At 34.2% G+C, this 27,423-nt stretch overlaps 1 protein-coding gene across 1 annotated transcript in view; it reads right to left on the reverse strand.

Annotated features, from left to right (window-relative positions):
• The window catches only part of CDH9 (cadherin 9), a 71,395-nt gene extending 44,824 nt beyond the window's left edge, over nt 1-26,571 (reverse strand). Inside the window, exons 1-2 of the mRNA XM_008919460.2 lie at nt 26,329-26,571; nt 3,581-3,875 (exon numbers count right to left, since the gene is read on the reverse strand). Of these exons, the coding sequence (XP_008917708.2) occupies nt 3,581-3,875; nt 26,329-26,559 (526 nt within the window). The 5' untranslated portion in view covers nt 26,560-26,571. The remainder of the gene's footprint in view (nt 1-3,580; nt 3,876-26,328) is intronic.
• Between the last annotated feature and the right edge of the window lie 852 nt (nt 26,572-27,423).

Genomic DNA, 27,423 nt, shown 5'->3' on the forward strand with positions numbered 1-27,423 from the left:
AATTTATTTATAGCTTGATGGCTGCACAAACTAGTGCGCAAATAAGCATTTGTATTTCCCCCAGGCTTGAATAGGTTGCGCTGAAAATCCATGTTATGCTTTCACTCTTCTTACAATCAAACTAGTTAAACATGACTGAGATTTGCTCATTGGTACTGAAAATCACACATTCTGTCAAAGGTGTTGATTTACCATTTTCCCTTGTGTGCTTTAGACATACTTATTCCAAGAAACAGTCAGTAACACACTGAGAAGTACATAGTATGATATGTAATTTGAATAACAGATATACATGCGGCTGGAAACATTGCTAGTGAAGATTCCTCTTCAATTTATCAATCTTAGTGACATTTCTCTGAGCTTTCATAAATATCTGCTGTCGTATTTGTTGGACTTGGCAAACATAATAAATATAATAGTCAAGAAAGAATTGCATTTTGAGACAGAAAATTGGGAAGAGGTAAAGAATTGGAATAAACTGGGATTTTCCCACAGATTTTTGACTTGTTTATCCTGAGTATATCTATTTCTTAAAATGTGTATAACATATATATAGTAATTTCTTTCTCTTTCTTTCTTTCTCTTTCTTTCTTTTTCTTTCTCTTTCTTTCTTTATTTCTTTTGCTTTTCTTTCTTTTGCTTTTCTTTCTTTTGCTTTTCTTTCATCTTTCACTGTATTTTCTGTCCTTTTCTTTCAGTTGCACTTTCACAGCAGCAACAGCCCTTATATGCATTGCTCAATCAATAATTTTTCACTTTGTTCTTACTTCATGACTTGGCAGCCAGGAGAGCCAACCATGTCCTAGGGTGCATCAAGCACAGCACTGCCAGCCAGTCAAAGGAGGTGATTGTCCTGCTGTATTCTGTAGTCTTATCTCAAATAATGTGCAGGTTTGTGTGTCATAATATAAGAAAGAAATTAGAAAGACAGAAATTAGAAAGACAGAAATTAGCATCTTTGGACACCATTAGAGAGGTATCCAAAGAATAGAAAGGAGGGTTATGAAGATGGTGAAGGGCCTTGAGGGGAAGTCGTATGAGGCATGGTTGAGGTCGCCTGCTCTGTTCAGCCTGGAATAGAGGAGATTGAGGGGAGACCTCATTGTAGTCTTCAACTTCCTTGTGAGGGGAAGAGGAGGGGTAGACACCAATCTCTTCTCTGTGGTGACCAGTGGCAGGACCTGAGGGAATAGCCTGAAATTGTGTCAGGGGAGGTTTAGGTTGGATATTAGGAAAAATTTCTTCACCCAAAGGATGGCTGGGCACTGGAATAGGCTCCCCAGGGAAGTGGTCACAGTACCAAGCCTGACAGAGTTCAAGAAGTGTTTGGAGAATGCTCTCAGGAACATGTTGTGATTCTTGGGGCTGTCTCATGGAGGGCCAGGAGTTGAACTTCAATGTCCCTGAGATTCCCTTCCAACTCAGGATATTCTATAATTTTATCATTCTATGACTTAATTACCACAACTCTACGACGTCAAATTCAATTTTAAATTCTACAGTACCAAACAAACTAAAAGTTTGGCCCGTCTGCCTTAAAAAAATAGAATTTAGGCTTCTATTTAAGTTGCTTTCTCCAGTTATAGCATTCACTTCCTTATCTGGAAGAACAGAATAAAGAGACTCCAAGAAGGAATATATATGTGCATAATCCTTATTTACTTGTATGTACATCCTGACTCTTGAATTAGTATTCTTATGACTGATTTCAGCAACATAGAATGTCTGTTTCTAGAATGGACTGGTCTGGATTTTGGTTCTTATTCTCTTCCACTTAAATAAATTATAAAACTACTTTTACTCATTCAAATTCACACACTAAGACTTCCCATTCCAGTACAGTTTTTATATCCCTAAATGGAAATGTCGAGGAAAGAATAACTCAGATCTCTATTTTTGCCTTCATATTGGAAACCAAAAGGCATTTTTTATTGTTTATGTCCTTTTTCCTGAGGAAAAGGATATAAACTCTTCTTCACAGTATAACTCATGTTTACTTGGGTCTTTTGTGGACACTTTCTCAACTTAAAGTACATATACTGTCATCCTCCTCATCAAATATAGACATTTCATAGACTTTATATTTCTCAGGCAGTGCCAAAGCACTGGATTTTATTTGATTCTCTTTTATTCATGTGTCTCCATTTACTCTAATGAACTCGAATTAAGTGATAAGGTTAAACATAGCCATCATCTTTTCTGTCCAATCTCTTCCCAGAGAGTTCCTTCCTTAAAAATATATTTCAAATTACATATGACAGGTGTACTGACAAAATTTTTCTTTCAGTGATTATCATCAGAGAAAACTCTGAATGGAAAGAATTTCTCTATTTTCCATGTATCTTTAAAAGAAGCATACTAAGACTCTTCTCATTACACATAGTAGTGTAGGTGTTCCCTTCTCATTATCATGAAATAATATTTTATTGCTATAAAATATTTTCTAAATATACAATATTTTATTTTTATAAAATAATATTTTATAGCATCACAATTATACAATAAAATCCTGTTCTGTTTTACTTCTACTGCTCTTAGAGATAATTATTAGCTTCTGGAAATTATTTTGCAAATATGCATATTAATCACAAGAGTCAAGGGGTATTTTATTATCTCTCTTAACAATGCCATCATCCTGGACTGATTTTGCAAACCATTACAATAACTCATGACAAATAAATAACTCTTGAGAATTTATCTGTAATTGTTTTCCTTAGCCTATGTGTTTTATGCTTACTCATCTTTTCAAAGAGACTGTCTCAGCTGTAAGAGAGTGGAGCACTTAGGCAATCATGATAACTTCTGATGAATGTGTGTTGGTGAATATTATCTATGACTTTTTATATTTAAACAAAACTCAGATAATTACTTTTACTTTTATGATATATTTCTCAAAGAACTTCTAATGTAACTCCACATTTTTATTTTTCAGTGCAGCAGTTATAAGTAGCTGTAAGTTTTTACCCATGAAGACAAATATTTTTGAGACAAAACCAGTTTGTTCTCTGGGGACAGAGTTCATATGGTATCAAAAAAGTCATGACCAAAAAGACAAATTCATATTAAAAAAAACCAAACACTACCACCACCACAACAATCAATATTGATACCAAAGAGAAAAAATAATTAAAAAAATACATTTGTAGGAATATATTTTGCATCATTTTGATATATTAATTGATTTACATACTTAGATGTTTAAAATTGTTTGTCTAAAGGTACAGAAGTTTTTCAAAGCTTATACTTCAAAATACAAAGATGATACATTTTATGTAAGTGATATTCTCAGGTGCAACAAAACTGATAAGACAACCATATATGCTACATTTCCTTGATGATTCTCCTGGTCTTAAAAGAGCAAAGAGTAGCTTATAGCATGGAAATAGGATTAAAAAGTGGATGAAGATCAAACAAATGAATAAAAGCAGAAACTAATCATTTATGATACGTTACTGGCAACAGAAATTGTTCCATGGATATTCAGAGAAGCTAGTAGTAAGTGTCTCAAATAAAATTACTTATAAGTTCCAAATCAGCTCAAACGCATTTGTATTCGACATAAGGATAAGTTTTTACCTACCGACTCCAGACATCTCTGGAACACTGGCGGTGTACATGTCCTTGGTGAATTTTGGTTCATTGTCATTGATATCATGGATTTTAATGATAAATTCAGACTCTGGCTCCACTTGTCTTCCAGTTTTTCTGTCTATAGCCTTGGCACGTAGCACATACAGGGACTTTTCTTCTCTGTCCAATTTCTTTGCAGCATGAATATCTCCTGTATTTTCATCTATAATGAACAGACTGCCAGCCCCATCTCCTGTTAATATGTATTTTAAATTTCCATCTCCTTTATCTTGGTCAGTGTGTAGCTTCAGAGAGGTAGAAAAGAAGAATTCTATAAATATATGTATTATTATTACAGACCAAATAATTCAGGATATATGAATAAGTCTGTACAATCTTGACTATAATTGGGGTCAGTAGTGGTTATCTTCTGTTTCACTGTTGGAAAAATTGAAAATTTTAGACTCAGTCATACACAAAAAATAGCTCTTATCAAACTCATAAGGACACAGGAGGATGTGTTGGAATAGTATTTAATTAGAATATATTGGAATAGTATTTAAAATGACCAACTTAAAACAAAAAATTATATTTCTTTGAACAGTCTGACCAGAAATGACCAGAACTCACCTTTTTGAAGATGACAGGGGGTGTAGAACTCCCAGGTAAATAATCCTTGCCTTGCCATTTATTGGTTGCTGATAAGGCAACCAGTTAACTTGAAACAACATAGAAGAAATGGGTTTTAAGGATTAGAGCTTCTGAACTTCCACAAATCACCTATAACCATTCTGATTTAAGTAATTTATGTTTCTAGTTGTCTTCCTTTCATTTTTTTTTCCTTCAGGAACATCTTACCTCAGTTAATTATTTTTTTCCTTCTAGTCCTCCCCACACAGGAGAAATAATTTTCGAGAACACTAGGAGGTAAATTTTCAAAGGATAAAGAGGGGTTTAACAGTTCTTTTCCTACTCCATCTCTTGTTAAGGGTTCAAAACACTGTCACTGTGAACTTACAGGCATTGGTTATTTTTCTATATAGCACATTATGAAAAAGTGTCTGAAACCAAAGACAAAACAAGCCACTGAAGCTGACACAGGCACTAGAAATTCTCACATAATACTCTTCTTCAGAAGTCTATTCTTCTAATTTCATTTGCAGGGACACACAGTCCCTTTTTTGAGCTTCTGCAGGATGCTTTCCTTAGATATATGCTTATAGTCACATCTGGCCACAGATCAGTGACCTGAGTGTTTATCAAATGTGGATAGAGGATTATCCCAGCATTTTTTTACTTCTATGAATAGAAAAATATAGTATATCATCAACCTGAGAAAATATCAGTTATCAGTATCAGAAAATACAGGATCAATAAAGGTATGACTCCAAATAGTCACTAGAGCAGTAAGTTATTTTTGCCACATTTTGAATTGTTTCTGCCTTCCTGCCAGTGTTTGCCTCATGAGCCACTGCAAATTTTTTATTACTCTACCTATCTGAAGAATGATTGCAATGGATTTTGTTCAAATTCTTCACTTTAATTTTTCCCTTTATTTTAACATTGTAGCATAACACTAGTCACCAAATATTATGTCGTTGTTATTTTGGGCTTCCAGAGGTAAGGTTATATGGGATGACCATCCAGTTTTAGCACTTAGCATACTCAGAGTATATATGTAATAAATAGCTGTGAAAATTATTAAGGATTGCAAACAGTGGGTTGAAACAGTTATACACAACATGCCTTTAGCACTCAAAAAAAGATGTTCCTATCAACTTGCAGCTCTACAGGCAATACAGAGAAAATAAACTTCAATACCTTATGGTAATCTTGACACAGAATACAGAGCATTAAGTAATCAGTTTCAAAGTTCATGAAAAATATTTGATTCGTATATTCATATCTGATTTAGCAAAAAAAGGGTCGACATGTCAAATACAAAATATGGCATATTTTTTTCGGTCAGATGATTTTGTCTTGTGTCACAAAGGACAATTTCCTGTTCCTCAGAAGCAGTGTACATTCCTTCTTGTTGAGATATTCCTCACCTGGTGACCTAAACATGGTTTTATCTTCTTTCTTGAGTTAGAAGATTTTTTAAAACGTGCAAATAAGAATCAGATCTTTAGGACTGATGAGTACCACCTGGACTCAGCTTTCTCATGAAGACAAGTCAGCTTTTTTTTTGAGTCTTTAAAATGTCCAATTATTTGTTACAATGCCTTTGTTTTTATGTGCCTCCTTAACATGCTCAGCCAGCCAAGGGTTCAGCCAGAGTAAGAACTGTGCCTAGGGACACCATGAGGGATCAATCCCATGGGTTAAAAGAAGGGAAATAATTTAACATAAGGTTTAGGGAAGTTGGAGCCTCTGAGAAAATAACATCCTTTCTCAACACTTAATATAAGGAAACGCTTCTTGATTTTCACACTATGAGTCATCACTGACTAATCAGCAATTTATTAAACTGTTTATAGCACTAACATTAGTCATGTACATGCTTACATTATATAAGTTCTCAAAAGTTAAGTAGTTGTACATTCATTACTGAAGGAAAACATTGCACAGTTCTGAACTGAAAAATAAAAGAATGTGGTAGGAAATAGAATGACATTTTTAAATTCGTCTTGATTTAGAACAGAAAGTTAAATTTTTTATTTAAATAGGCATATACAGTATGCATGAAATTTTATGAGAAATAATAATTACATAATATGCATTTTATTGGAAATTATATCTGGAATTATGTTTTAATATGGTAAAGTGTGGTAGTAATGTATTTTATTTTTGAAAACCTTCTAAATATTTTTCCCAGGCAGTTCTGCTGCCTAAAGAATCTTTCAGAGAACATAACTTGCAGTTAGCACAGAGCTGGTCATCTGTTAAAAAGAGGTCCTATATAGTGAAAGAATACAGATACAGATGAGTATCAGGCTGTAAATGTAAATACTGTTAGTTTGGCAATCTCATTTTGACTGCTCAGATGAGCAACTCTGCTTGTATTCCAGGGTCAACAACATCTTGAAAGTGACAACAATAAGCAAGTAATGGGAGCAATGATCTTTTCTGTGCTAACCAGTGGTTCTGACAAAGAAATCACATCTGTCCAGTGGCATTCCTTTACCCTGCTTTTCATAGACTCACGGAGATTAGGTTAATTTATTTTATCTGTCTTTTCAAACTAACTGCAAAGATGTCAGCTAGTTCAAACTGTGATGTGGATTTTAAGCTTCCTACTTATCTCATGTTTCTATGAAATGATAAACAGGATTTTCAAGCACGATGAAATTGTGAATAGATAATGATTTCCTAAGAATTAAGCGTTCCACCTTTTATTCCCAATTTACTAATAGAAACATCACAGAAAGTTGAAATGGTTTGGTTTTTTCTCTGTTTGGGGTGGGGTAGGTTAGCAAGCAAAAACCCTACATGGGTGGAAAAAAGAACTTGTCAAATATTTCCTTTCTTATATCATAAATTGTTCACTCTGCAGATCAGAGAAAGCATGAAGCACTTTAAAAAATTATAAAGAAAAAAAACAAACCAACAAAAATACCTCAAATCAAACTAAGAAAGAAAAAGTCAAACAAACTCAAACAAAAGCGGGTAATATATTGCATCAGACATTATAAATACATTGAGTACATAGTCACCACTCTAATAACAAATGCCATCCCCATGAATTAATTTGAAACATGTTGGAATGAAAACATAACCCAGACGCACTGCTGAATATCTGGATTTCTTTATTATTTTTCACATATTTCTCTTTCTATAGTCTTCTGTGTGACTGGCTAAACAGTTCTCAATACAACTTTTCCTGTGGATCATCAGAGATAAAGACATTGCTAATGTTTATGGGAGTGACGATTAGCTCTTTCTGTAACAATATATGTCTGATAAATATTGGCATACTTATAAATGCTCTCTCAATCTTTTTTTCTCTATTTACATAGGAAAAATGTTCATCTCAAATTAGCCTGCCTATTCAGTTTTGCAAAACTGAATTTTTACATGATGTGATAACTGAAATCTTGATGTTCTCAAAAATCTTGACATAAATTTACATGGGTCACTGTTACTGTAATTTCCAATAAATAAATGAGTAAACGAGCAGTAGATTATCTCACAGTTCTGTAGCATGCTATTTTCCCTAAATCAAATACCTTGCTCCTTTGGCTTACACTTCACGCTTATGAAGTACTCAATATTTGTCAACAAAAGGTGGCTATAGCACATTTCTTGGTTTCAGAAGTATTTAATTTGACTATGCATTCTGTCTGAGCCTAATTCACGACTTCTCTCAAAACTCTTATTATTATACACCAGAGAAGATAATATCATCATTCTTTAGAGTAAAAATATAGCTCATAAATTATCAAGTTCAGGAATTAGTATGGAATGGCAAAACAAAATATAAAGGAAAAAGAAAAACTGCTACCTTAGAAAAGAGTTTCTTAAAGGTCAATGTTTAAGAGTACTTGACTGTTTCTTATCAATTCAATTTTAAATTTAAATTCCTGTAAACTCTACAGCTGATCTTTCTCAGTTCTTTCTAATAAATAATATGTCTTTTCAAGTTAGGTAGACATATAATCAATGGAAGAGGGGAGAATCAATGAACATAGTTACCAAATTATATAGTGATATGAATGCTTTTTCTGCATTTAGAAGCAAGAAATTGCCTGACATCATTTAACTTTCATTTTATTTGCAGTTTATTTCTGTACAACTATTGTTGCAGAAGAAAAGGAGAAAAAAGAGCAAGAAGAGCTATTTATCACTAGCAAGATTGTTATGAATAAATACAGTGAAAACATTTATTTGCTGCCTAAATTCAGAAAAGAGGTATAATCTCTCTTGTAGAGAGGAGTGAGGGGAAGGTAAAGACATAAACACATCAGGAGAAGGTACACCCTCTACTAATGTTTTCAACTTAGGTGGTTTACATCCTACCTCTGTATCATGGTACAGAAAAAGGTTTATTACTTCAGATCTCTTACCTTCACTGCCTGCACCCACACAGTTGTCTCCAGCAGAGGAATCCTGATACCTCATGTTCTATTTTCCTGTAAATACCTTCTAGTAAGTGAAAAATTTTCTTTCCTTATTTTAAAGTGAAGAAGATATGTTGGGGGGTTGTTGTGGTCAAATGAACTCTTTTTAGTGGCACTAAATTGCATGAAAATCTGCATATTTTAATGGGAGATGAAGACCATGCTTATTTCTGCATTGTTGTGGCGAAACTGCTACCACAACACAAGTCAACCTCTCCAAGGGTACGTCAAAGAGTCAGGATTGCACTGAGCAGCAATCACAGTTAGAATGCGGATGCACCTTGAAGGGCCAAATGGTGCAAATACAGAGCTTTAAAGTCAGAAGTATTGTGTGATTTTTTTCAGATGTGTCAAAAATTTACCAGATAGATAGGCAGGTGATTGAAATATGATCTGGAGGACAAGTGAATTCTTGAGTATGCCCAGTCCCGGGCCCAAACATCTGAAACTCCAAACACTGTAGTATCCTGGTCACACAGAAGAGTAATTGGAGGTTCCTATCTGTCTTAGCTATTTTTATTTGCTCTTCTTAGACCGTGACAGGGAGGAATGAGAAGAAGATGCAAAACTGGGTCTTTTCTTGGCATGGGGAAGCAGTTCTGGATAGATACACTAGATATACTTACAGTGTGTTACCTTTCTTCCTATATTCACTGTCAAAGACATTGTATTGTATATTGTGCAATACTGTGCTTGGATGTTCATCCTTACTTGCTATTTAGTGTTGTGTATAAGTTGAAGTAAAAAGTTCTCTGAGCAAAAGTCCTACACATTGCATTAGACAATTTTAATGTCCTCAGAGTGTTTGTTAACTACATCTCGTAGAAGTATTTTCATAATATCTGTAATTTGCTATGATAATTTAATGGGATTAATTTTTTTTTGTATTACATCTCTGTGATGCAATTTCTAAGGAATCTGCTCTACAGCAGTCTTTTCTGTTATTTCTTTCCACTTCCACCAGTAAATTTAGATTGTATTTGTATTTGCATGAAACACTGAAAATCTTAATGGTGAATTTGTGAATACCTGGACATGGATTCCAGATGTTTGGAGCATAGCCTATTGCATGTTGTTCACTAATTTTGGCTGGAATAGGGTTTCATTTCAGTATGTATAATTCAAAGGCCTTTCTTAAAAGAGTATATTAGGGTTTACTTGCTGGGGCTGTTTTCTTCCAGTTTCAGGAGGAATAACAATAAAATATGAAGTGTAAATGGTGCTAGTTATTTTACTTTGAGATTATCATAAGTCAGCAGAAGAAAACTGAAAGCTATAAAGGACAAAGATTTTTCCTCCCTGTAAAAATGAAAATTGAAAAAAGTTGCATTGGTAGTGTCTTATTATGCCAAATGTATTTCTGTTTAAAGTTTTGATAAGCCAAAATTCAGCTGTCCAAACATATCTCTCTCTTTTTTTGTTTCATGTGGAATTTATGCTCCAGATGGAAAATATTCCTCCTCCACCACAAAACCACTGTATATTTAGTCTCTTAGTTCCTGGCGCAGCTAAGGTGCTTTCACATAGAATCATAGATTGTAAGGGACCTTAAAGATCATTTAGTTCCATCCCACATGTCATGGGCAGTCATAACTTAACCTTGGCTGCAAAGTCTTTTCCTTGACTTTATCTTTCATAGCATTGCTTTCTTTATAGCTTAAGGCAAAGGTTTCAAACCAGATATAACTTAAATTTGAAAGTATTTTTCATGAAATTAACATAATGAAGCATTACATTAATAACTTGACAGTTACAAAATGTTGAGTTTTGGCTGTAATATATCCAGACCTACTGACTCTGGAAAATGTATAGAGAAACAATAATAGACTGTACATAGCTTGAACTCTGAACCTGAGAAAGTGTCACGAACTGTCAGATTTAGTATGATCCTTTCAAGTATGCTTATATCTTTTTAAATTTGAAAGCAATAAGCATAAATAGAAAGCAATGGGAAAGAACAGGGAAGCATAAGCTATTCATAAGTGTCCAAAGTGACCCTTTCTGAAACTAGTGGAAAATAAAGAAAATTTCTTAATTTTTAGGTTTCCTCAAACATCTTTTAATCACAGTTTTTAACTAAAGCTCCTGGCCTGAGTGAAGCAACATGCTAAGTACTGGAAAACATGCATATGTTTCTTCTAAAAAGTCATGTGTCTATTTACATCAAATTTCTATTCATATATGGTGATTATACTATGCTATTTATTCTGAAGATGTGGAACACAAAGAAATTGAGTTTTCCAAGTCATCCCAATATGTATTAAACCACAAATTGATTTGATCCCAGGAAACTTGACTGTAATTATTGCTCTAAGCTTACTCCAAGTAAAAAAGGTTATTTATGTAGAGGTGGGAAAGAGACAGTATTTGTGAAAGAGGATGGATGAATATTACTTAAAATAAAATAGATTAATTCTTATCAAAAAAATGAAAGTGGTGTACTTGAAATAGGAGCTTCTAGCATCCCAGACATAAAATCTCTCATTGAGGGCTAGTGACAGGCAGAATATTAACCAGTACCCCTACTCTATGATTTCAGACCTCTGTGAGATTCACAGCAGCTAGGATACATCATCAACAGCAGCTCAGCCAATATTCTCCTTCATTATCATTTCAAGTAATTAAAAGCTGTGAAATTGTCTTAATAGCTGCAGTAGTTCTTTAGTGTAGATTGAAGTAGCAGTATAAGCATTGCTTGACTTTTCTATTTATATATGTTTAATCAAAAGTTTTATGTATATTCTAAATGGCAATGTATTTACTTGACTTAATTTGTGACATCAGCACAAACTTCTTAATTAAATAGCCAAACTCTGTGTGTGATGGTAACCTAAGTGACTGTATATTAAACAAGGCAAATGACATTTACTTTTCTTATCTTCTGTTTTCCAGCATCTGGTTCTTGTGTTCAGCTGTCTATTGTTAGGAATTCTCTAGAGAATGATATAGTGAAAAACACTGCTGACATTAGCTGCAGGTGCTGATTTTGACTTAGCAGGTAAGCGTAAATCTGGTTTCCATTCTGGAAGGGTTCAGCAGAATTTTTAGTAGTCTTTTGGTTCTGGTGATACAAAGACAATATAGGGAAATTCCATATATATCCCTACCCCCTTATACCTAAGGGGAAAGTCCTGGAAATGAGAGCTATATTCTCAAGCATCTCCTTTCCCTGCGTACCTTTTGTATCTCCTTTGCCCTAAATGCTAAGCTGTAGTCAAATCTGCAAAAGTGGTTACATTCTTACTTCTGTACAAAGAATGGGATTTCAGAGCACATAAAATTTTTTCTCTCTCTACTCTCGAAATCAATGGCTGGGTCACAGGTTTTCAGCCTGACAAAAAGAGCAAACTTTTTTTTTTTTTTATGGTTTGCCATACACTGTTGGTTGTCTGTTCCATAACATGAGATACAGATTTACAGGAAGTGACTGTAGTTATCAGTTGTGTCCACAGGTCAGAAATTATCACATCATAACATCAAACAGTGTCACTTTAATCAATCCCTGGAATGGATGTTAAATCCATCATTATTTTAAAGGCTTCACAATAACAAAGGATATCTTTGTCATGGATTTCTCTCACTAGAAACTCCTGAGTGAAATCTGTCTGTGTGTGCAATATCTCTTGCTGTTTTAGAGGCACTCAAAGTGCACTGTAGTTCCAAAAGATGTGCACAGAGATAGACAGGAATAAAAACTCCGGCCATGGAAGCAACATGAATTTGTCACATGGATAAGGATTATCCCTTACCCTTTACAAAACCAATTGATCTGAGCTCAGGTCTACACCAATACCCTTATAAGAAATACTCTAATAGGGGAGACCAATTGTTCTTCTAGCCAAATGCTTTATTTCAGAAGCAATAGGAGATGCTGGTTTGAGAGAGTATTCAGTATGGCCACTATAATTTTTAATTATTTTACAGTCCCTGCCTCCCTGGCCCCAGCATCTAGAACTTTCAGATTAGAATAGACCTGTGTGTGGGTTTGTGTTGTGTTATGTTTTGTTTTGTTTTATGAATCTGATGTCCTTGAACTTGTATGGTTACTCATTGCCCTACCTCTGGACAAGTACTGCATTGGCTGAATATCCTGAATGCCATACTGTTTCTAGGGATGGGTCATCCACAATGACCTGAAGGACACATCAATAACAGGAGTAGTTTACCACTTCTAGTCATAATTTTATGTATATATATGTGTATACAGATATATATGCAGGCAAATATCTATAGATCAGAACTGCATGATTTTTAGAAATTCATATAGTATAATGGAATGGTAAGATGTTGAGATGTAAACCAATATGATAAGCGTCTTTTTTGGCTTTAAAAATGTAAACAGACTTCTAGGTTTGCAGCACCAAACAAACAAAACCAGACTGTTGTCCTGCTGACTCAAAGGAAGCAGATCCCAGAATACGCATTTTTCTTAAGCTGTTCAACTATATGTAGTTTCCAGAAATATTAAAAATATTTTAAATTATTTACTATTCCTAAACCATATTTGCTTTTACATGAATGCATTTCAAACCTAAAAAAATATTACGTTGAACTATTGATCCATAATGATCTCTATCACAAAGCTTCACTTTAAAATGACGCATTTTTCCTATGATCCTGTTTTGCAAACTGATAAACTAAATATTTTGTGGACACTGTACACACCTTACAAAAAGATTTTTGTTCATTCCTCAATATTCATTTCAGAATGCTGTTGTTAAGTGGTGACACTTTAGATATTTTGAATGTTTATCTACAACTGAATTTTCAAATGAACAGTGGTAGAAAGTAGGTAAGGTCATTGCTTAACTTAAAGCATCAAGCAAAAAAAAAAGAAACAGACACATTAAAGTATTATACTGTTTCTCTATCCTGGTGACTGTATTGCAAATGTAAACTGCCATGCCAGTTGAAGAGTACTCAGTGAAGGTACACTGTAGAGGTATCGATGTCATGCCTTCATCAGCCTGCCTGCAATTCTCCTGCCCCATGCCTGCTCCAAGGTACATAGGCACATGCCCAACTCCTGGTAAAATCTGGGAAGCAGATTCTCAAAGGAAGGTATATCAAAGAAAAAGGTTTGTAATCAGGACAGGACTCAATAAGCATCAAGCCTTGAATTTGTCTTGTGATAATGTAGCTTTCTAAGTGAAGCTATTTTTTCAAGAAGAGCATGATGAAAACCAGTAGTTAGGAAAGGAATATTTAGGGTAACTATTTTTCTTTTTCTTATTTGTCATTGATTTTGTATTTACTGAAATTTTCATTGCTTACTTGTATGGTTCTTTTAAATCTTGTTTCAAAATACCATCTTTGGAAGGTCATAACTGTAATGGGGGCAAAGACAAGGTGGTGGCTGGAATAGTTAACAAAACTACTTAATAACTTTCATAGCAAAACAGAAACTGATAAGTGTAACTCTATTTGGAAGGGGCCTGAGATGGGCTTCGGGTTCTGCATAAACCAGAGGCTGATTGTACCTGTCTGAATAAACATGAAGACTATGAAGACTTTGACTTAGAGGACAGCCAGGATAAGGCTGCCTGAGGCTTCAGATAAAAACTCCATGAAAGAGAAGTCTATGCCTAGACAAATCAAAGCATAAGGCCCTAAAGCAAGCATAAAGCCCTGTAGATGAACAGGTTGCTTCATCGAAAGAATTTTTAATTTAATAGCTGAATCTGCAAGCTGATCTTATGAAGTGATATTAATATGGAGACATTAAGAAATTCAGGAGTTATTGAAGAGTTTTGCTTTTTTGTTGTGTGGTTTTTTTTTTGAAATTCATAGTGCAAATATTAATGAAAAAGAAGCCCAGCAGGAAGAACATAAGGGAATAGTTAAATTATTGTTAGTTTAACAGCAAGGATAGTCAAGACTTTTGCACATAATTAGACCAGAAAAAAGTCTGAATCTATTGACATTAACTTTCTATTAAATTTATGAAAAAAAATAGATTTTTGGGGGGGAACTGGAGTCTTCAGTGCTGACAGTCTTCATTCTTTGGTGAAATCATTTTTTGTCTAAAGAATTGCTCTGTACTTTGGAAAAGCACACAGCACATAAAATAAAACCGTATTGTTTTACTAATTATCCTATGACTTTGTCTGGAGTCAAATGTTTACCATGGTCTTGTTAATCATTTGGAGATAGGTTTTAAGACAGAACTTGAGATTTTGCTAATATTCGAAATAAGGTATTAGAACTACTCTTTTTTTCTTTTTTTCTTTTTTTTTTCAACTAGTTTTTACTCTTTAGGAGAACTGTCCTTTCTTGTCTGGACCTCTACAAATACATAAGCCTTGCCATTGTGCTAAATTTGTCCCTATACAGTGGCTATTCAGTTCTGCATCTAACTGTTGTCATTGACTCACTCTCTGACCTCAAATCACTGTTTCAGCAATTTTGCTGCAGTTTTCTCCTCAGAAGAAGAGATATGGAATTGCCTGTCTCACAACAGGTACTGTTCATTTAATGGAAAATACTTTGATATATTTTATTGAATGATACTTATGCAAGTGGAAATTATTACAAATAATCCCAGCATCATTATTATAACATTTTACTTATCCTGTTCTCTTTTATCCTCATCAAAGGGATAAACATAAATCCTTTCTTTATCCCGAAGATAAAACAGTGTTATATATAGAGATACACACACACACATTTTCTCATAGTATTTTAGGAGCATAGAATGACTTTAAACTCTTTTTTGTTATTGCTTTTTCTTTTACATATTTTGAAGTTAGACCAGATTTAGCCACCTCAAATACAAAGAAAATTAACTGCAGTACCACTATTAAAGATGAAAACAGAATGAGTGATTCCTGTTTCTATCAGTACTTTTGAAGGACTAAAGAATTCCTTCTGCTATAGATTCACATTTTGCCCTTCACGCCTTTCTGCATGTGATTCTACATTTTTCATATGGAATGGATGAGAATCAAACTGTTACCTCTTTGACTTCATAATTGCTAGGCTTTACAGAGATTAGTGTATTTGAATGTTCAGTGAAACTTAGAAAGATAGTAAAAAAAAAAATTTGAATAATTGATTTTGCTTTTTTACTACAACCCTACTTCCATTTACTTCAGTGACAATATATACAGAAATACTTGCTCCTATGCCAAATTTCTCTTTAAATTCATTTTATTGTCCACACCACTTGTTTATATATAATATAGGTTTAAAATAAAAGGTAAATATACATGATTATTTCTTTTAGTTACTTGTTTTACACAGAACCTACAGTATTTTTTCCATTTTTTTAAATTAATGTGGAACTTTAGTCTTACCATTTTAAATGCAAATGCTACAGTGCTAGAGAGACAAGGTAAGCAAACACTTTCAATATTTTGTTTTTCATTTGTTACTTTGGTCCTATCAGTCAGCTACCTGACCCAGTTACATATGAAGATTTAATGCTCTGTTACCTCCTGGTATTTGACAGTGTTTATTCATCACAAATGCTTATTAGAAAGAAAAATATGTTTACTTCCACAGTCCCTGTAAGACTGAACTATCAGAAAAGCACCATTTTTAAAAGTTGCATCAGTACTTGCAACATTTTTATCAGTTTGATATATTAGTGTTAATTCCACTTAAGCTGCGTAGAAGTTGTAAACCAGAACTTTTTTATGAGAACCATATTTATCCTCAATATTTGGAAACTTAATTTATTTCAACTCTTAACCAGAAATATGTAGCAACAGCTGAAAGTTCAAGGGGCAAAAATAGCTAGAGGTGTGGACAACAATCACAAATTTTAAGTTAAGTAAATGCATTTTATGAATGCTTGACTAGAAGTATAACAATATCCCACTTAGTATTTCTATCTTTGTTATTGTTATACAATAGGTAAAGTTAAAGCTGTCATTTGTATCACAAATTCAAGCATTCAAGCACTGTTCACAAAGTAAGCAGATATTAAATATTTGGTTCTGTATTTTCCTCCTTTTCATAGTGTGTCCTGATATATTGTTCGACCCAATACTTCATGACTGTTTTCATTATATTCTAGAGCTTTTTTTGTAATATTGTGTGGAAACACCTCATACATAGACATGTTAAGAGGAAAAGCGTTGTTAGAGAAGTGTTGGCAATTACATTTTACAGATGGAAAAAAAAGCAAAATTTATACAAAGCAAATATTTAATCAAATTTTATTAATAATTATTTTCAGCATTATCAAGTATTTATTATACCAATTATTATTTTTATGGGATCTAGGCTAAAAATTTACACCTGTAGCTGAATTAGCCATTCCAAAGACCTCTTTGAGATTTTGTTAAGAGTTTTACAACTTAAAAAAAGGAGAATTTTTCCTTAGGCTCCTTCTACAGAAATGGAGAATACATAACAAAAATTTCTCTTCAGTTAAAGAACTCATTTAATATTATCATCCTGGTTGTCGTTTCTTCACACTCACAATTTGACATCTGAAATGGGGATACTTCCCTAAAATGTGAAACAAGACAGGGAGAAATTGGTAACTTTTAAAATGTTCATGGAGGCTGTAATGCTTTCTCATAATTTTTATTAAATTCTGCTGCGTAAAAACAGAAAAGAGCGATTTCATCAGTTCCTTGACCTTAGAGTTATGTAAGAGCGAGCAGAAGTTACCCCAGTGTGTTTGTACTGCTACAGCAATACATACAGAAATGATATGTCCATAATTATGTATTTCTGTAACTGATGAGAGATTACAAGTTCCTCTTTTGATTGATGCCTGGCATAGTGCTAAATTGACTAATTACATGGACTAGACTAACATTTTTTTTCAGTTTTCAGAAGACTGAAACATGTGATGAATCCTGCAATAGATAGGAGTTGATGTATCAGGCACATACAGAGATAAAAGACTTGCTCTTCTTGGCAGTTGTTTGTTGACAGTCTCCCTATTTGTCATCAAGGTGACTATTCATAAACACATGTCCGAGAGACAAGACATTGCACCATACCATCCTCCGATGCAGTCAAATTGATCTTTTTAGGTAGTCATATATTGTTTTGTTCTGACGAGTTTTGAGCAGTTTTTATCAACAGGCTGGTAGGTATCAGTAAACCACAATATAGTCGAAACACTTCCCCTCTTCAGAATTGCTCCCCTAATGTAATCAATGGAATAAATAAACAAGATAATGAATAATATCTTGTGAAATGCAATTTTCCTTACCCTTTCACCTTTTTATGCACCCTAAGTGATTACCTGATAACAGACAATGATAGGTCTGCAGATTGCCAGAAGTCTAATCTTCTCTTTCCAGGCTTAAAGCTGCAAAGCTGAGAAATATCAGCCCATGAAATTGTAAAAAGATAGGGCTATTCTACGAATAACAATTACTTTTAGAGCCAGGTTCCAGAGCCAGCCAGGTCTTGGAGGCAGATCTTCTTAGACCTTTTCACATGAGGAGCTTGACAAGAACAAGAGCCTTTTAAGCTCAGAAAAGTCACTTTTTATTAAAATGACAGTTATATTTTAAATGGCAGCTGGAAATTACCACCGGAGGCAGAAGAGGACTTCATTTTCCATGCTCACTATATGTTTAAACCAGATGTTTTTACTTCAAGTCTTATTTTTTATTAGCTTGTCAACACCCTCAATCCCAGCAAACTCCACTGGGGGGCCTCCACTGTGCACGGCCCCTGACCTCCATTACTGTTTTCCTGTCTCACCTCCCTTGTCCTCTGAGTACACTCAGGAGAAACCCGGGGAAGGGAAGCTGTGGCTAAACCAAAAGCAAGTGTTGTAATGAACTATAAACTAAACACCAAACAATAGCTTTTGCTACGTTGGGGGCTGGGCGATCGTAATTTTTTTCCAAAAAGAAGCATGGAGGGAAAGAGGAAAAAGGGAAAAGAATTGCAAAATTATTGTCATTTTGCCTTTGTTGAATTGTCTTGCATTGGCTTTGGCTTTAAAAATAGCTCAATAATTTTTTAGATGCATTTATGCCACGGATGAAGTTTTAAGTTAGATTTGCAAAATTTTAGAAAATTATCTTGCAGATTCTCCTTTTTTCATTAAGTGCAAAACACCTATAAAGGCACATATTTGGCAGCTTTTTTTTTTTTTTAAATTGAAAATCATTGCATACTGGATGTTCTGTCCCAGAAGAGGATAGGGGAGGAGAAGGGACAAGGAAATGGAAAAAGCAAGGAAAAGGAGAAAGGGAAAAGTTCGCAATAAAAGGTTTGAGGATTTCCTTATTTTGTATTTCTTATCCTTTGGATTTATTTTTTGTTGTTTGGTTGTTTTTTTTCCCACAACCAATCCAACTAATTTAGCTATTGAACTTGAAAAACACACACAGAATCCTTGAGAGGAAAACAAACACGGACCAAAAGAGATACCCATCCTCCTGCCTCCAGGTAGGATCAATCTCAACTTTCTGACCTGTGGTTTTTTTTTAGTTTTTCGTGAAAACCTGCAGTAAGAAGACAATTCTGCTTCTCTGAGCATTCTTTACCTAGTACTTCACTATATTGACTGTATTTACTATCAAAAACTTTTTTCTGATGGTGAATGTAAATCAATCTTGTGACAATATGAACCCAACTTCTTGCCCTGAACATGACAAGAACTTCAGATATTTTAGCAGTCTTTTATGTAGTTGAAGAAACAGAAGCTGTCAGATCTCATGACAGCTGCTCCATCTGTACCAAACAATGCCAACTCACTCTTGTTATTCATGTCTTTGAAGTCTCTGATCATTGCAGTTGTTTTCAGAAATAATTCTTTACTTTGTGAAATATGATGTTCAAATTTGACAGCAAAATTCTAGCTTAGGCCTATTATTGCAATGTAACATTCAAGTTTTTTTGTGTTTAAACTGTTTATACTCCGGTTATGCATGATGTGACTAGATCTCTTCATTATTTTTGAAACTTCAATTAAAAATGTATTTAGGTTATCAGAAATGAACTGCTGTCCTTCCTTCAAAACAAAACAGTTCTATTGTGTTTGGAAGATGTAACAATTGTCTTTCACAATTTTCTTCTTTCTTCCCTGGCCCTTCAGCCTTCATTTTAGCAATGAAATTTTATTGAAAACTTTGGTTCTTACTATTTTTCAACAAAAATAAATTTTACTTCCAACAATTTTTCAATAAGGTTTATGCTGACCTTCAGAAAATAAATTATTTTTAAACAAGTAAACCTATGGCTCTTCATTGGTGTTTGCAGTTAAGTTACGCATGTATCTAAGACAAGAACTTGTTATGGCACTTTTTTATCTTTTTTTTTGTTTGTTTGCCTGTTTCAATTTTATTTAGGAAATACATCTGCCTAGAGATATATCTGCTTGAAACTAGACCAAATATTTGCTGAAGAAATGTACTAACTGAAGAATGCAATGTAAGTGGAGATACTTTATTAATTTATTAATCAAATAAATTTTCTGTTCTGTATTTTTTAAAATATTGGTCAGACTTTTTCTCATTCCTTTGATATTTTCTGTCCTTACTTTTTTTTCCTTTCTCTTTTAATACATCATTATTTCCCTGTATTTATTCAAATACAAGGAAGAACTTGAGGTCTGAGAGAGGAAAGTAAAGACAAAAGGAGGAGACAGAGGAGACCCCACTAAATTTTCTTCTTTTGTTTAATCTTAAAATATTGATTTTACTTTAATAGCAGAGATTCTAATCAATAGATATTATTTAATCTTCTTCAAAATTTGGAGTTTATAAGATGGCTTTGGGATATAGTGCATACTAGATGGGACATACTAAGATTGTGATGAAGTCTGCCCCCAGTTTAATTATACTTCTAAATGATTGTGGGTCAGTAGCATATGATTGTTTATGATTCTGTTGTTTTCTTGAAACTTACCATACTGCTAAGTTAAAAGATATCAAAAAACATGCTGTTTTTAGCAGCATTTATATGCTGTACTCATTGCAACAGTTTTACAAGTGGGATGCAGATATAATAAAGTAGAGAACACATTTGAAAGACTGAAAAGATAGTGCATCTGCATGTTCTCCCATCCTAAGAACAGGTCATTCTTAAAATGACTCTACAGAGGGAAAATAACAAATGCTGTAAAGAAATCCCTATGGAGAAATTGCTTAAATTGATTAAAGTCACAAGCAGAAAAGTTCTCTCCCATACTCTAAAGGCAAGATCAAGATAAGATTTCATTACATAAAGAAAATAATATTACATAATTAATAAAAACTATTATGGCTGAGAACATTATGCTTCGGGATGGAGCAATTAAGTTTACTGCCAATTTGGGCACTGTAGTGCTGTCGAGTCAGCTCAGTGGGTCACCTGTTTGGGCCATAAGCTTCTTCTTCCCAAACTGCTCAAAGCAGAGGCTGAGTATGGCCAAGGCCTCAGCAACAAGTTGAAAAGACATTAATAAGTGGGGATAAGACTAAAGAAGGAAGGGCTTTACTGATCTCGTTTTATGACTTTTCTGCTGCTTTGCTTATTAAGAAGGAGCCTGTTCTGGAATTCTGTGGTGTACCAAAGGCAAACTGCAAAGTACTGTGAAATAATATTTTCAGGCATTAGTACATTTTCATTCTATATTTACAAGGAACTACTATCCAATTCCATTAAATAAGAAAAAAAACATAATGTACAGTACAAAAGGGAAATTGAGTGAAGTTCTGTATTAAATAACAGCAAATCTGTTGGCAATTCAGTGAGACTTCTTTAGTTGTTATATGAAGTTCTTTTGGTTTTGTATCTCTCTTTTCTGTATGGCAGATTGCTATAGCATACGCCCTCATTTGCAGATATCTGAATATTTTTAAATGTAGGTTACAAGAAATAAATGGTTGTATTTAATATATGTTATACCCTACCCCACCAAAACCCAAAACAAACGCTCCTCCCCAAAAAATCCACTCTCTGATTATTTTTATTTTCACCTTATATTTCTTATGAAGACACACTGAAAGGAGTCATGAATCAAATTCATTGGTCAGCTGGAGGTAGAACAGTTTTTTCTTCGGTTTGCATCCAGTCTAAATGATGCTTATAACATGCAAAACCCACTTCATTTATTTTTATGGAAGTAATTAAAAAGGAGTCTATTTATGGAGGAACTAATTTTGAACAGTGTAATTTATTTTTTATTTGCTTTTGTATTTCCCCCCTTAATATGAGAAAGAACAGTTGCAGATAGCTTACAAAAATGTTTTTATTCCTGTTTGTTTCTTCATTTTAAAATTCTGGGATACAGCAGGTGTTTGATTGTAAGCTTATGACTGGGTCCAACATATCTTGCATGAAACTTCACACATTATCTGCCTATCAAGATTATCATCCTTTGATTAGTAAAGTGCCTTTTTAATATAGGGTGAGACTAACTTTCATGTAAAAAATGTAATTGAATGACTTAAGGAAGGAAAAATCTTGTCCCTTGAAATCATTTCAGTATACTGTTGCAAAACGTAAAGGACTGTGTTTTCCAAAATGGCTGATGATTTTGCTTAGGCCTATTTCTTCTTGTCTAGGGATACTTCATAATGACAGAGTTCATGGTATTTCTCATTTTGCACAAGTGATGTCCATTCAGTGGGTGTCAGGTATGTCATGTAGAAATAGAGACACATAAAATCAATATTATCTTTGGAAAATAAAACCAATTGTTCCTCAAGGGCTACCTGGTAAAAGCCTTCTGTGTATTTTATTAGTTTTTTCTTTAATTAATGAACGTCATCCTCATCAAGATTTTAATACTTCCTGGATTGCATGTCCTTTTTTTTAGATTATTGTCTCTTTGTAGCGTTTGTTAGTGAGTACATTTGATATGCTTTCTCATAAAAAGTCAGTTTTAACATTTATTTTTTAGGTTCTGCATGAGGCTTAAAGTTAGTAGCAACTGAGAAGTTGGATCTATTGATCCTCACTAGTGAAAAAAAAAGAAATTTCAGAAACCAAATAATGCCACAGTATGATATATCGCCAGGTGCTTATTTTCTCAACACCATTATATTTCACAAAAATACTTATCAGTTTTTTTTTTCCTTTAAAAAGAAATTAATCTCATAAATTTAATTCTGAATGCTATATTGAATCCACTTCAGTAGGCAGAATGAGTTACAATTCCTCTCACTATATCCTCTGAAAATTCCTCACATTAATGATCTCATTGAAATATTCAGCATTCACACTAGGTAACAGGTATCTTGAGAGAATATGGTCATTTTTATGTTTTAGAATTTATTTTTTCTTCTTGGTTAAATTTTTAAGCAGGACTGTGATACTGCTTACCTTACCTGTGTCTGACTGAATATTGCAGTTGCAAACTCTCCAGAGTTTGTTTATCTCCCTGTGCATTTTTTAAACAATATCTAGCATGATGGATCCACTGGTTTCTCTAATAATTTCCTGAATATAATTTAAAAGGATAAGAGAATAAAGGATACCATAAGCAGTTCTTGCATTTTTGCAGGTATGAGTAGTAGAACCCAAGTTTAAAGAGTTCCCATGCACTTATTTTTTATGCATTTGCCTGTATATGAGACGGATCCTCTGAATAGAGAGAAGAGAAGAAAAGAAAGATGAGAGAGGGATACACTGTAAGTTGTCTGGATTTACTTTGACTCCCATCACGTTCACAAGACAGCTGTCCTGCATATATCCCCTGTCCTTGAAGGGTGATTGTTCTCTGAGAAATTTCCTTACTAAAATTGCTCTAGCCATCAAGCCTTTTGGCAGCTGTTGAATGCTAACTTCCTTTGCTCATCAAACAATATTTTCAATTTCTGCCAAGCGTATCAGATGCACTTAGTGGCCTGTATTTTATGTCACCTATCAACACTATCACTGTTTTTACCTAAAAGCTATCTAACTGTGATTAGCAAAATAAGCTCTGTTCTAGCTTTTCAGGGTCCATTAACACTGTGTTAGCTCTGTTAGCAACCTGTGAGCCATGCACCAGGTTTGCATGGAGCTCAGTTTTTCATCTACCTTACAAGTACACCAGAGATCTTTTTTTTATTTACTTCTTGTCACAGGGTGAGACCTACCAACTCAGATAAATGAGGCATGATTGCATTTGCCAGCTCTAAGTGCTTAGATTAATTTGGCATGTATAGGAAAGAAATAAAAAATCAGGCATGGAGCTGTTGATAACTTTCCATTCTTGGAGGATATTTGGGAAGAAGACCACAGGCTGAGAGTGGTCCCAACAAAACTGCTCCTTGGCCTTAGTTATGGGGAAAGAGATCCTGGGGCTACTTGGCTAGTGAGACCATTGGCTGACAACAATCTAACATTAAAAAGTAATATTTAAGATTATAATATCTTAGATATGAGGGAGAAACTTTGCACTTCAGGAACATTTGATGTTGAGTGGACCCTGAGCACAGGAAGTCCTCTCATGGAACCAGACTGCCAGTCAGGACTTGGACAGTCCACCGGTAAAAGCAAGTACCCAGTTTCCCTGCTCTGGTCTAAACTGGGCTGGCGTCTGAGCAGTGAGAGGTGTGTGGATTTCACAGAATAGCTCCCCATTCTATGTACCCATCCTTCTTAGGAAACAAATTTTATCTCATTATGTCATACTGAGTGATGCTCCCCCACTGCCAATAACAGAATGCACTCATAACAAAATAAAGCTTCAATAAAATGGCATTAGTAACAAAACACATTCAATGACCTAACAGATAAAAATTGTATGAAAATTGAACTAGAGTAGGAAAAATAATTTTTTAGTATTATGGCTATGATCTCTAAGAATTTTATTTCCTGATAGTTTCTTAATTCAGTTTATTTAATTTTTAGTGCTACATTTATTATTCTACCCCAGTAATCCATCTGCCTGTGCATATCCATCTTAAAAAGGGCTTGGATAAGAATACTTGCTATGAACTAGTTCCCATGGGTTGGAATAAAAGTGTTCTTTCTTCACACATACCAATTTGCTAATTATCATCACTTTGAGCAGGAGAATAGTAAACCTGAGATTTAAGCCTTCCTCAGAGTAATATTGTTCAAAGAAGTTGTTGGGTTTTTTTTTCTTTAAAAAAGATTCCTTATTTGACTTCTTGTTGTAGCAGCTTCTCTTGGTTCTGTATGTCACACGTACCTAGGATAATTTGAACTAACTCAAACAGATTTACCATGGTTTTATACCACAGAGGACAGAACTATGATAATTTCATCATCTTATAAACTGTTATAAAATTTATGCAACCATATGGAGTTCATCACTTCAATGCAACTCCTTCTCTTTGGAACACAGGGTAATATTTGGGGTGATTTCCATCTCTTTAGAGAATCAGTGATGTTGACCTCTCTCCTGGTCTTTGTGTAATATTTGTCAGTGACGTGTGAAAAATCGTAAGATGGAATCAGCTCTTATGTTTGACACTTCTCTATGAGAGCTTTCTATTAAAAAAAATAATTCTGTGAGTCTAGGTAGAACTTACATCTATGGAATTCTATATTATTGTGTACCTTTTTGTATGTTTTCTTGGCAAGTCTACTCAATACTAAATTATACTTGCAAACAATTTTTTTGAGAAATATCTCTATGCAATTAGTTCACTCTTTATTGAAGACCCCTTTTTCTACAACAAAACTTCCTATTTTACACACTAATAAACAGATCTAGCAATAGGATTATTTGCTCTCATTTCTGCTACTGCCAGTCAGAATTTCTTTCACTAAAACCAAAATTGTATGGTGTAGTGTTGCTAGAAACAAGGTCAGAATCAAGTTCATAGTTACCACGTTTAGCTTCTTTGACATTGGTTTCTTAATAGAGAGAGATGATTTTCACATTTTCCAGATGATCATGTCTTCCATGACCAGAGACACTAGTTAATGGTCAGAAACATTTTGGAACTTTTGACTATAAATGTCTCAATCAATTTCGTATCTAGGCACCCCAAAATGAGAGAGTTACTTGACAATAAGAGCCAGTGACAACACTGGGGATAAATGACAGAAACTAGAAAGGATATTTTTCACCTTAAACCATTAAGATAGACATTTCCTTAATTTTTAAGTAATTCTGGATATATTCTAGATATTTACCAAGTTTGTTTGGTTGTACCAGACCACAAGTCATATCTATGGATGGTGAGACTCCACAATCGACTAAATATCTGGAAATCTTTGAGTCTTGTGTTATCAGAAAAGATCGGACGGCAGACAACTAATTCAGGGGTGGCATTGTTGGCAATAATGGATGTAGACAGATTTCAAAGAATGTAAAGTCCTTCAAGTCATTAATTAAAGATATCAGTTTATTTCAGAAGTGATGAAAACTAGATTTTTTTCACCTCCAACACTTCATCCATACTTGGAATTGTGGATAGACAGCAATTTTATTATTAACAGAATTCTAGATTTCACTTGAGGAAGTACACAGCCCAGTATACTGGCAAATGCCTCAAGGTAGATGAATGAAGGCATAACTTTTCTATTCCCTTATCTAATATTTATGTTTAACAGTTGAAAAAGTTATAAAACTTGCATAGGCATATGTAATAAGAAATTGGAATGTTTTAGTCTGAACAGTTTCCTATTTTCTTTTCACTGAACTACTTCACATCTCTCACAACTTCTAACAATCGTGGTAACCCCAGGGGGTCTGTGGTGTGCTTTGACTTAATGAGAAATTGGGGCCACTGCTGTATAAAAAGCAAAACAGCTGTGAAGAAGGAGTGAAATTACCAAGGGTGTCAGATGCATCATCTTTAGAGAATCCTTTAAACACAAGGCTTACCTTGCCCACGTATTGAGTATCTGGACCTGTGTACTCCTCCAGCAAGAAAAATTGATTCCACATCCAACCACGCTTGGTGCGGTGCAGTGTTTTTCCATCATTCTCTGACAATTCTGTTATCTTTTCACTGTGTGAGTGCTTGTTAGTCCTTTTTTGGAATGGCATCATGTGAATCACATGAAACATATAGCTCCAAAGCAAAACTGTCAGGAAGGAGTAAGTCCTCATCATTTACAGAGATGCTGTTAGCCTCCACTCCTCTAATAATTCACCAGAAAAAATTTTTTCAAATGTTATATTCCTCTTGTAAGTAGAACCTAGGGGATGGAGAAAAGTATTTGGGTAAGTTGCAACAACTTTTTTTCCCTGAGGAAACAGGAACACAATCTGGTGATCACAACAATACTTCATGTCAGTGACAAATAATCATAAAAATTACTCAGAGAGTTTTAGATCAAGTTCTTTAATGTCTTTTTCATCTTTTTCTAGTTCACTCTCTCACATGGTATATAGACATTGATTTAAAACACAATCTGAGTAAAATAGTTCATCTGAAAACTTTAGCTACCACCAGCATCCTGACACAAGGAAACAGCACAAATAACAAGAAGCCTTCCAATGTAATCTCTCCCAACTCAGTCTGATGTATCCTCCCTTAATATCTGTTCAGAATGGTCTGCAAATATGAATTGTCTGTTACTTCGTGATTAATACAACCCATTCTTCCTCCTTGTTAGCCCCCAGTTGTCCAGAGTATCTTCTTCTATTTCTGCAGAAAAGAACTCATAAAATGAAATTTATAAAGTGTTACTAATGTCTTTAACAAGTTCTTTAAACAAGAAAGAAAATTACTTTTTAGATAAGTATGGGTTCATAGGAATCCTTCTGGGGTTAAAAAAACCTCTGCATTTGGAACAGAATTCTCCATTTGGAATGTATTTATTTTTCCCTGAATCCTGGACGAATGAATGGAAAATTTCATGATATAGAACTTTACTGTAATTATTATTTCTCTGAAAATGGCTTTGATGGTTTGTGTGGAAGTTTGTAAGCAATATTTAATCAAACCAAATTAAATTCATACTCTTTATCTGG

This window comes from Manacus vitellinus, unplaced genomic scaffold (genome assembly GCF_001715985.3).
Source record: "Manacus vitellinus isolate BGI_N305 unplaced genomic scaffold, ASM171598v3 scaffold_33_pilon, whole genome shotgun sequence".
NCBI lineage: Eukaryota > Metazoa > Chordata > Aves > Passeriformes > Pipridae > Manacus > Manacus vitellinus.